The following is a 12,190-nucleotide window of genomic DNA, read 5'->3' as shown; positions in this document are numbered from 1 at the left end:
GTACTAAACAGGCGAACACACTAGAAAAGTAAATCCCATGGAGGTGATCTTCTTCCCTTAGTCCCTCTATAGCAGTTATAACCTCGCAGAGCCAGACTGCCTGGGTTCAAATCCCAGCTCTGTCATTTACTAGTTGTGTGTCCTAGGCCAACTAGGCAGCTCCAACACCGCAGTCATCAGAGATGTAGTTCACAATATTATTTCTTATAGTGGATCCCTCTTTCTCATAATCCCGGTTTCTTTAAATTCTCTGAACTTCAACTGCCTTGTTTATAGAATAAATGTAACAGTACCTACTTCATAGGGTAGTTTTCAGGATTAAATGAGTTAATTCATGTAAAGGGCTTACAACACTGCTGGGCACACATTAGGTATATTAAACCAAAAGTCAAACATGCTTGAATTCAAATTCCAGCTCTGCCTCTGAGTAATTGTATGCTCTTGTTATTTTTATTAAGCTTTCCAAGTACCAAATATGATCAAGACTGGCCAAAGATTCAGATTTGCCAAGCATTATTTAATTAAACCCATTCAACAACCCTTAAGGTATAATTACCTCTGTTTTACAGATGAAAAAACTGAGGCACAGAGAGAAAATTTGAAGGTTCTTTTCCATATGGTATAGCTCAGGCCTTTGGAATCATCTTGGATTTGAATGAGTAAAGGCGTTATTACAGTTTTCCTACCAGTGACTTAACCTCTTAGTCTCACTTGGCTGTTGCAAGGATAAAATGACAGGTAAAGAACATAGCACAGGCCCTCACGTGGTTCACATCTCTGGAGCCTTTACTGTTCTTAGACCCCCGCTGCACCTTCAGCTCACATGCAGCTCCAGCGCTGGAGTCATCAGAGAAGTAGTGGGAAATGACTTTGTTTCTTACACTGGGTCCCTCTTTCCCATAATCCTGGTTTCTTTTGTAAAATATGGCCCTTCTCTCATATTTTTGTTCTAAGGATAATGGCAGGCAAGATCAAGAATTTCCCTGAGGGATGAAAGTGATTCATTCTTCAGCTGTTCATTCAGTCCTTGGCCAGCTATTGCCTGAGTTAAGGAAGGAGACTCTCAGCAAGATAACGAAAGTCTAGGGCCCTTCAGGAACTGTCGGTGGTGAAAACGTACAGCTGTGAAAGCTGCTTTGGAGTTGGCCCTGGCAAACAGACTATTGCTTTAAAGAAATAAGATTATGGCTCCAATAACTGGTTCTTTGGAAGGGGCTAGAAAATTGGATCTTTTTGTTTCACACCTGAAGAATGTAGGCCTGCGGTATAAATGTTGAACCTATAGCTACACAGATTTCTAGAACAGCTTGGTGTCTCAACTTTACTGGGGGCAAGGCTAGGGAGGTAGGGGGTGGGGGATGGGATAGACTTGAAGGTTTTTGTTTTCTTAATGCAAAATAATTTATCCAATGTTTGATACCAGATGAGACTATAAGGGTCACATGTTCTTCCTTATGCCTATATACCATGTCCAGCTGAAATGCTCCAGGCTTCTGGCTCACTCTGATCCCAAGAAGGGCCTTCTAGGCCACGGCTGTAAAGACTACTTGTGACTCAGCGCCTTGCGGGTTTGGGCATTATGTAAACTTTTACAAACTTGCTGAAGGGGATGGTGCCCTCGATGCTGGTTTCCACCTGGGATGACATCTCACCACCCTCAATCCAGGGGGATTTTGGAATGCGTGAACTGGAGTTGTAGGCCAGCAGCAGTCTCACTTCCACCTGGCACGGTTCTAGAAAAAAAGACAAAAATCCTCTTTGATGGGGCAACACCTAGGAATTGGGATGAAATGTCAAGTAAAAGCAACATCAAAGATAGAAGCAGTAGGGTTTCAAGAACATTTCTTCATCTGTCTGCATCCCTCCCTTCCCCCATCAGCATACAAAAACACTTTTCCAGCCTGAATATTGTGAGGCTGTTCCTAAGCCTGCAGATTTACTGCTGCTTCTCTGCCACTGCCACCTCCTCCTCCGGTCTCTTGGGCTCCCTGCAGCTCAGAGCCATGCTGCTGAGATGTTCAGAGAGCAAGCTAAAAAGGCCTCTTCCACAGAGGCCTTCCAGCCTCAAGACAGAGGGTCACAAAGTACATGCATGTGGCCAATTCTTGTACCCAGATAATCATGCTCTTTCTGCACAGCTGATCTCAGGCCTGAGGGCTACATGCACAGTGGACTCTACCGCATTAGCGGAGAGGAAGCCTTTCATTAGGAAATAGTTTGGACAGAAAACTCTCACTACTGAACAGGAATATATTTCAGGGACCTAAAATCACGTCACTGAACCTTCCATTCTTTCATGACATGACATTACAATACTGATCTGGTGTCTTCATGTGGCAGGCCCCAGCAAAAATAAGTAAGACCTCCCTCAAGTTGCTGTTTGGCTGAGGCGGCAGAGACAGTTGCACTGGAGCACAGTGCACACTCGAGTCCGTAAGAAGTACTGAGGAGGGAGCTCAGGAAGGCTTTGGAATGGAACACCTGCTCTGTGCCAAGCACATAACCCCAAGAGTTCTTACCCTGCCACACCATGAAAGAAAGACTGTCACAATCCCAAAAAAGTCCCAAGACTCTGAGAGGTTCTAAGTGACTACCCAAATCCACACCAGTGACAGAATTTGAGCTCAGTTCATAAACTGAATCAACTAATCTTTCTATTCACCATGTGGCTTCCATAAAGAAGGGGGAGAGGATTTCAGAAAAACCTAAGGGCAAGTGCAGAGGCCAAGAACACCGCTAGCTTGGGTGTCCTCCTTGATTTTGTGTGACTGGGTAATCTCATGAAAGGTGCAAGTATTAAAGATGAGCCCAAGGCTAAGAGGTTTACAGGGCAGGAATGAGGGCTGGATGGATCTAAATGAACAAGGGCAGAGGTCCCAGGACTTCTCAATGCCTCCCCAGATGTGTTCCTGGTTACTTCCAGACTTCTCCCTAGGGATCAGAATACAGACTAGATTGCTGTCCTCCAGGAAGGGAAAGGCTGGCAGGCAACCAGAGCAACCTAGCCAACCCCAGAGAGCAACCTCAGCATCACCTTTTCACATGGGGCCTTTTACCAGCCTGGAGTGTATCTGTAATGAAACTAGCACTGCTTTCTGGTACTAGGCTCCAGTATCAGCTCTCCCACTACGCTCTCCTTTCTTGTCCCAGATGGCTATTGCCAACCCCTGAACCACAATCTAGCCCTGGCTCTCATAGCACTTTCAGGAGCCAAATACTGGTAAGGTCAGAGGACTAAACCCCATCTGGTCATTACGCCTTCTCTCACCAGCACGTGGGAAGAGTGGCAATTCAAGCCACTGCCAGCAGCGGAAAGGAGCAGGGAGAAGAAACAAGAGGGAAAGAGACAGTGCGAAAAAGAGACAAAAGATCATCTGGGAAAAATCATGCAACCTATTTATCATGCTTGGAAGAATATGTCTTTATGAGGTATATATTATTCCTCCAATCTTAAAGGAAAATGAGATAGAGAGGTTAAATAACTTTCTCAGGATCACATAGCAAGTAAGGCAGAATTTGGAAACTCATCTATGTGACTCAGACCTTGTGACCTGGCAGCATTCTGTCTCCCAAAGGAGAGGCCCTTGGTAGGGAGCTGAGGGACTAGATGGAGGAACCCCTTACCAATACCAGGCACCATCTCCTGGATTAGGAGAAAGAGGTGCTGGCACCTTCAGAATGAGAACACGTTTCACTTTAGTGTCCCAGGTCAGATGGGAGGATGGTACAGTGAAAAAAACAAGGGATTTAGGAGTTAGGAAATCTGCGTGCCAGCCTCAGTGCCATTACTGTTCAGCTACATGGGCCTCCACTTATGCATCTACAAAATTAAGAGTAGAATACTAATTCCCACCACAAAGTTGTCTAAGAATTAAATGAATTTTAATTGCAAATTTAAAATCCTATATTCAGTTTTCATTATTTGTTGAGCACCTACTCCATGTCAGGCACTAGGGACACAGAGATTAAAGATGACGAGCAAGTTCCCTGTTCTCAAGGAGCCTACATTCTAACTGGAGAGAAAGTCAACAAACAAATGAGAAAACATCTGACACTAATAAGTGCTGAGCAGAGAATTAAAATAGAGATTTGTAATTGTGACTAGGTAGCAACCTCTCAGAGGAGGTGATCCTGGATGAATTACAATTCTTCAGGCTCAGGACAGCCCGAACTGTAGGCCTGGTTCAGGCAATGACCTGCTGTGTGACCAGGGGCAAGTCAATATGCCCCTCAAAACCTTTCAAGCTCTTCTGAGCTCTAACATGCTGTTTTGCTTCCCTCAGTCTTAACCCTGCAAAACAACACTGTCCTACAGCATTTCTTTCCCCATATCTAGGATCCCTTCACCACAAGAGATTAAAATAAGGAACTCTACGTTTCTGTGGACTTGCACTGTGGCAAGCAGCAAGGATATGGACTGAGGGACACTCAGGGAGGCAGATTCCGGGTAAGGGCATTGCTGGATCTGCTCCCTCAACTTTGCCAGGCCTGCTGGACCCCCGAAGGGGCTGCCCTGACACTCAACAGCACCACTTCCTCTTTGTGAAAACTTTATAAAGTCATCTATACCCGCCTAACACCCTTGACAGAGGAAAACCATTAATAATGGCAATAAACAGTCACTCATGTAGGGCTTCCCTGGTGGCGCAGTGGTTGAGAATCTGCCTGCCAATGCAGGGGACACGGGTTCAAGCCCTGGTCTGGGAATATCCCACATGCCACGGAGCAACTAGGCCCATGAGCCACAATTACTGAGCCTGCGCGTCTGGAGCCTGTGCTCCGCAACAAGAGAGGCCGCGATAGTGAGAGGCCCGCGCACCGCGATGAAGAGTGGCCCCCGCGTGCCACAACTAGAGAAAGCCCTCGCACAGAAACGAAGACCCAACACAGCCATAAATAAATAAATAATTTAAAAAAAAAAACAAAAACTAAAAACAGTTACTCATGTATTCAAAAATACAGTGAAAGAAAATTCCAGAAGGCATCCACCTATTTCTAAAATAAACCAAATTTGGTGGTATTGAACACCTTCTCCAGTAACAACCATGCTTCTGAATCACCTTCAGTGATTTAGGCAACACCACCAAGGCCAATTCTCTCCCACATTTTAGGTTCTGCAGACTGAGTCTTTTTCAAAGTTTCCAAAGCAGCCTTACAGGCTTTGGAAGTGTAATGTCATTGCACTTGTATTCTCTCGTTTTATTCTTTACAAATGAAAGAAAAATACTTATGTAACCTCCACGTCTCTTCTCAAATTATCAAGGTCCTACCCAGTTGCTGTATGGGAGGGTAAAATAGGAATAGATCACCTTACTTTGCATTACCGCACAAACCAGCCCATGTGGGAAGGGAAGGCAGGAACAGTTGTCATTTTACTTGTTCTGGGGGAATGAACTGAATTGTTCATATACAAAAAAGAGTGATTATAAATTTCTGGTAAGAAATATAAAACTGTTTAATTTCCAGACAGAGTAGTCCTCAGAATTAAGTAGTAAAGAATTGTTATCTTAATTTGGAAGGTGAGGAAACAGATTCAGAAGGGAGAGTAGCTTGTCCAAGTGTACACAGCAAGTCAGTGGCAGTGTTAGGATAAGAAAATAGTCTCCTGGTGTCCAGCCCATGGTTCTTTCAATGAGACTCCATTCTACTGTAATCTCCTTTTCATCTTTTGAAAAAATCTTGTGCCGTGTATAATCAAAGCAATGCAGCAAATTAGTCTAAATGTACCCAGTTTGAGCTTTCAAGCTCCTTAAGAATTCAAGTTCAACCCTCAGCAGGCCTGGTTCAATCACATATTTTTCAAACTACAAAAAAACCAATGTCTTGGCCCACTGACTCCTTACCTGTCCAGGCAGTGTGGGAGAGATACACCTGAGTGATAAGCCGGTGCCGCCCTGGGCCGGGATTCCGAAAGTCTGCCGGCTTAGGGTGGATCATCTGAGCTTGGCCATCTGGATATGAGACCTAAGAGGTGACAGAAGTGAGAAAAAGAGGCAGAAGAGCCGTGAGCTTTTAACAGAATTGCTGGTGACATCTGCTGTGAACCCCAAAACAGGAGGAAAAGAAGACACTATCCTTCATACGAAACTGCTCCTGGAGGGGAGGACAACACTGTCGAAATCTCTCTACCCCCCTCCCCAGTACAAAGCAGTATGTGATAAATGTTTCCTGAATTCATGGTGAATGAGTGACAGGAATAAAGTGCCTCTATTAAGTACATGGATAGGTTAAAATATTAATCCTGATGTGAAAAGCCTTCTCAGACACCCCCATCAGGATGACTCTCCTTCCTCTGGCTCCAAATCATATCATGGCCCAGGATCCATCACCAACTACCAAGGATTAAGAATAATTCTGTAACTCTCCACTAGATCACAAGCAGCTAGGAAGCTGTTTATCTATCTCTTTCTACAGAGACAGTGCTCAGTGCTCAAATCACTGGCCAGTTCTTCAAATCTTACAAGCTGCCAAAGAGCTCTCCTCAACACCCAGGGGGACCTCACAGCTATCTGTGTAGAGGGCCTATTATTATATACTGCACAGTGTACAAATGAGCTAAATGAACAAATGAAGCATATCCTAGAAACACATAGGTCCTGGGCTATGGGACTACACTGATAGGGGTAAAGTAGGGACCACACAGGTCTTTCAGCTTTGAAACTCTGGGGAGGCATGTCTCAGCCCACCTGCCCCATAATCTCATCTGTCCGGAAGTGTTGGGGCATGGTAGCTGAACTGGACAATGCTTTCCTACTGTCAGGGCTGTCCCATGACTGAGCAGCGAGTTCCCCATCTCCCAGCCTGCAGAGGTATCCAAACAGTCTGGCCATGCATGTAGTAGAGCTACTCTGAAGGTGATCTTTCAGTAGAGTCTAGCAGATGATCCTTAAATAATCTATACCTGTAATCTCATTTATGCTCAATTGGTCAGCGAACTTTTTCCAAGGACAATGTGAAACAGGGGTTCTCAACCCTGGCTGCACATTAGAATCACCTATGAGCTCTTAAATAAAAAATACTGGTAGTCATGGGCCCTACTCTCAGGATTCTGATTTAACTGGTGTAGGCTGAGGCCCCATGCATCAGTACTTTTTAACACTTTCTGTATAATTCTAAAGTGCAGCTAGGGTGGAGAACCACTAACGTTGGGGCTGAGAAATAAAACATTGCCCACCACATCAGTAAACAAAGGATTTCGGGCCATCAGCAACCGCAGCCGCCCTCCAGCGGTGAGCCCTGAGGGAACTCAGGGAGGAAACAAGGAATGACCGCAGTCATCAGTCTGCAGCCACCCCAATGGTACAGCTTGAGGAAACTCAGGAAGAGGAAACAGGATACTGGCCCCAGAGAGCTGAGGTGCATATCAAAGGAAGGATTTCAATGAGTCCAGACTCTTGCATCTTCCCTTATGTAGAAAAGTGCTAAATTCCTTAACTTGAGATATCTAGTTTTCTTTTATTAACAGTAGTCTTTTGTTCCGACTACCTGGTGTTGTTGCAAAAACTCCTATATATCCTGGTTTCCCCCTTCCTCTTCGGAACAGTTTTCTCAGCATTTATCTGAGATGCTGTCTCCCAGGCTTGCGACAATCTATACCTGCAATCTAAGAACGTTTGCCAAAAAAAACATAACTCTCAAATTCTAGGTTGTGCATTTATTTTCGGTAGACAGGGGAAAACAAACCAACAAACAAAACACTGCCGCCCAACAAAACTGCAGCTCAGAGTTAGTTCTCTGTAGGTCTCATGATTTATAATAATTCCTGCTGGGAAGCCAGAAGATTTTTTTCCTCTACTGTCACCATAGGCAAATATTAACCGTCTTCAGGGCCTGATTCATCCTTACTCTCTTCCAGGAAGCCGACCCTGCCTGCTCCAGGCTATTTTTCTGTACTTACTGCAGGTGATTGCATCCCTAACTTTTATTCATATTCCTTCTGCTTGGAATACCTCTATCGTTTGCTCTTAATCATCCTTTATCTCATCCATGTAACAGTACCTCCACAAAGTCTTTCTTTTCCTTAGTCACACTCTACAAATTAAGGGCTTCTCCATAGTATTCTTTATAATTTTTATATATATATATATATATACATATATACACACACATACACACACATATGTATATATGTGTGTGTATATATAGAAATATATATATATATATATTTAAAAGTATATTGCAGAATGTTTTCATAGTAGCCAAAATTGGAAATAACCCTGTAGGGGAGAAAAATTAATTTCCCCTCTACCCTTCTAGGTTCTTGGCTGAGACCCTGCTATAATAAAAGGCAGATTAACAGGAGAAAAACAAATAGAAGTTAATAACAAATATGTCTCCTCTATATAAGGAAGAGACCTAGGAAAACTGAGTAACTCCCTGAAACTAACCAAGCCATCACCTTAAATACCATATTCAGCTAAAAACAAAAGAAAGATGTTGAAGAGGAAGGGAGCCTGTTATGGGAGGTTATCAGGTAAAACACAATAATCAAGGGTACGAGTGTTATGCAAATTTAAGTTGCATAGTCTTCACTGATGAGTTTCTAGACATTTAGTCTTGCTTCCCCTTTTGGAACTGAGAGGGAGATACCTTACAAATGGAGATTTCCCTTATAAATGTAAATTTCCCTCAAAAAAGGGCAATTCTACTCTGTTTCCAGTCTACAGCCTCTCAAAAATAATCATCCTAAAATAATCCTTAGGCCAAAAAGGCTTATTTTGGGGTGGTGTATTATGTTCCCCTTCATTCCTGCCTTTGAAACTTCTAAGAAGCTTCACAATCCAGAAGCTAAGTCGGTAGATCGGTCCATTATCTCACTGAACCAGTCTCTTAGTCTTTCTTTTTTTTTTTTTATCTTTATTTTCTTTATTTTCTTTATTTATTTCGTTGATTGGTTGGTTGGTTGTGCCGGGTCTTAGTTGCGGCAGGTGGATTCCTTAGTTGCAGTACGTGGGCTCCTTATGTAACAGGGAAGAGCCAAATCTGGTTACATGTTGGACCTGTCTCTTTTACTTTAACCTTTGTTCACTAAAAGGATACTGTCTATACATAATGGCCTGCCTTGGGGAACCCTGTCCCTCTGCCTGAATGTTAAACCAAAGTGCCTTTGTTGGGGGAAGCAACCTGACCCTGTCCACCTGTGGATGGCTGCAAGAAAAAAGAAATTAACACATCCCCTCCCTGAGGCTAGCCATTCCAGGGGACATTTGCAAAACTTACGGCCTTTTTACTATACTTCCTCATCTCCTCCCCCTCTCTGTTCTATAAAAGAAACTGGCATCCAAACCCAGATAAGATGGTTTTTCGGAGACACTAGTCTGCCATCTTCTTGGTTTGCCGGCTTTCCGAATAAAGTCGTATTCCTTGCCTCAACACCTCATCTCCCGATTCACTGGCCTGTCATGCAGTGAGCAGAGCGAGCTTGAACTCAGTGACACTTAGTTGCGGCAGAAGGACTCCTTGGTTGCGGCATGCGGGCTCCCTAGTTGAGGCACGTGAAATCTTAGTTGCGGCATGCATGTGGGATCTAGTTCCCTGACCAGGGATCAAACCCGGGCCCCCTGCATTGGGAGCGCGGAGTCTTATCCACTGCGCCACCAGGGAAGTCCCAGTCTCTTAGTCTTGAGAAGAGGTCAGGTTATTTAAAACGTTAGGTCTCATTTCAGGAGGCAGTGTTGCAAGTGGCTCCCAAAGTTAGATCTATGTTGTGTGAGCAATCAGGATTTAATAAGAGGCCATAACATTCTTAATTCATCCTGTGCCTGTCTGAACTGATGACTGAACTTCTGTTTTACAATGCCTGTCCATTTGTCTGTCTCTCCCTGAAACTAAGCATCCTGAGGGCACGAATTCTGACATGTTTGCCTAGCACTTAGCATGTGCAGTAGAGTAAGCATGGACGGATGGAAGGGAAGGAGGGAGGGAGGGAGGGGGTATAAATGGGTAGGACTCTTAGTGGGGCTTAATTACAGACTGTTAAATTGATTAGTGTCTATACTGCATCTCTCCTGTCTCTCTAGTACATCTATCTAACTTGGAAAGAATACTCCCTAGTGACTGCTTTTTCCCACCCATAAACTGTATTCACCAAGCTGACCCACCCACAACCAGAAGAGGACTTATTACAGTTTGCTTATAGCCCTGAAAATACCAAGTCTTAACTTTACATTATAAGAATAGAAGCGGCCCTGTCATTTAGTGAACACTTACTGGGGATCAGGAACTTTATACACATCACTTCATTTCAATGTCAACTATTCCTATTTGTCAGTTGCAGAATCTAAGGTTCAGAGTTTAAAGTAACTTCCTCCAGACCATAACCAGCAGTACAGCTGGGATTCACGCCCAGGCTCTTGTCCATAAAAACTTATCTCTTCTCTCTCCCCAGTTTCTGTCCCTCAGGTAGAGATTACAGGGGTGCTAAAGTTAAAAGTTCCAACACAAAGTCAGTTTAGAAGCTCCATGGGGACCAAAACCTGACAGACCTGGACCTTCACAGTGCTCTGAGGATCCTGCACATGTTCCAGGGTTGCATCGACATCCAGGGCCACCACCAACCCAGATGTAAACCGCAAAGGGTTGTCTGACTCGCCCGCTGGCTCAATAATGGTGGCTGAGGCTTTGTGGATCTGTAAGCAAGAAGAAAATACGATTCTAAAGCCAGGTCATCTCTAGGTAACAAAAAATGATCCTTGCCTTTCTGTCTCCTTATCTAATGGGTGGACATATGTTAGTCAATCAGAGGAAAGGCCCTAACCCAGCTCCTCCACTGGTCAAAGAAGATCACCAAGATGAGCAGTTTTGGATGCTCTCTGGATGGATTTCGCCTGAAGGGGTATGACACAGACGCTGACCTGCTCTGGAAGGGGGAGGTGTAGGAAGGTACTCTGCCGCAGCATGGTATGTAGAATTTTGACCACTTCTGCAGGTTTGGATGTCATGAGTCGGGGCATGAGGTCAAGAAGTTTGTCCACAAAGCTGTCCTGCAGGTGGGGCAAATCAGCGATGAAACACCTGAAGGAACAAACAGAAGCAACTATGCATTCATTCACCACAGGCTGAGCCCCAAACTTCTGCCAAGCCCTGAGGTAGGAAAAGTGATGAACTGGAGGAGTTCATGGTTACCGAGGAAAGCCATGCACCTATGTAATTATGCTGTAGTGACATGACCATCATAATAGCCTTGTTTATTAAATACCTATATATGCCAGGCATCCTCTTGTTTTACACTATCTTATTTAATCCTCCCAGCAATCCTGTGCATTGTTAGAATTATTATTGTCATATTACAGTTTCATTAATTAATATAACAAATATGTCTTTAGGCCTTACCAAGTAGTATTCTAGACACTGGGGACATGACACTGAGCAAAAGAGAAGAAAAAGCCTGTCTTAATGGAGCATCACTGATAGGAACATTGAGACTCAGAGAGGATAATGTTGTACTGAGGCTTAAAAAAAGTTAAGTAACTTACTCCCAGCTCTGAATGATTCCACAGTACTCTGCTTTGTAGAAGGAGATAGTCAAAAAATATTTCACTGAGGGGTGATATCAGTACAGGGACTCAGAGGCTGAATTAAGAAAGAATGTGCAGCTCTTAACAACAGATCCTCATCTGTGGCAAATCAGAGCTGTCATCTTTCCAAAAATCTCTCCAACCCAGCTGTGCAAAAACAGACTCTCCACCTTAAAGAATCTAAAACCATGTCTAACTAAATCAGTTTGCTGTACACCAGAAACATATACAACATTGTAAACCAACTATACTTCAATTAAAAAATAAATCTAAAACCAAAAGTAAGGCATGGACTTCATAGAGATTTGAAGTCAGGATCTAAAGAGTCAAGCTAGATTGTATCATTTACTACAGAGCAGCTCCTATTGGTGAAGAGTAGTATTGCAACTCAGCCCTATAGGAAGCTATCATCACCCAAATGAAAAAAGCCTGAAAAGTGTAGAGTCATACAAACCTGTAGAGTCAGGTTTGGTAAAGTTCATGGGGGTAGAAGCAAGGAGTGAAAAAACGAAATATTAGACTTAATAAATATTAGATTTTAAAATCCTATAAATGCCTTCTTCCCAGTATTGTATCGCCAGCATACCACAGGTCACAGTCGAGGTCACTACCTCGACCCCCACTGTTTCACCAAGCCTTCCTCTCATCGACTGCATCTGTTTTAGCTGATTTGC

At 43.7% G+C, this 12,190-nt stretch overlaps 1 protein-coding gene across 1 annotated transcript in view; it reads right to left on the bottom strand.

Moving 5' to 3' along the window:
- Positions 1 to 515: 515 nt before the first annotated feature.
- INTS4 (integrator complex subunit 4) overlaps positions 516 to 12,190 on the bottom strand; it is a 116,523-nt gene continuing 104,848 nt past the window's right edge. Inside the window, exons 20-23 of the mRNA XM_061204098.1 lie at positions 10,854 to 11,013; positions 10,485 to 10,628; positions 5,844 to 5,964; positions 516 to 1,733 (exon numbers count right to left, since the gene is read on the bottom strand). Of these exons, the coding sequence (XP_061060081.1) occupies positions 1,555 to 1,733; positions 5,844 to 5,964; positions 10,485 to 10,628; positions 10,854 to 11,013 (604 nt within the window). The 3' untranslated portion in view covers positions 516 to 1,554. The remainder of the gene's footprint in view (positions 1,734 to 5,843; positions 5,965 to 10,484; positions 10,629 to 10,853; positions 11,014 to 12,190) is intronic.

Source organism: Eubalaena glacialis, chromosome 10 (assembly GCF_028564815.1).
Source record: "Eubalaena glacialis isolate mEubGla1 chromosome 10, mEubGla1.1.hap2.+ XY, whole genome shotgun sequence".
Taxonomy (NCBI): Eukaryota; Metazoa; Chordata; class Mammalia; order Artiodactyla; family Balaenidae; genus Eubalaena; species Eubalaena glacialis.
Note: the sequence above shows the minus strand (reverse complement) of the source record. Positions and strands in the feature narration are given on the sequence as shown.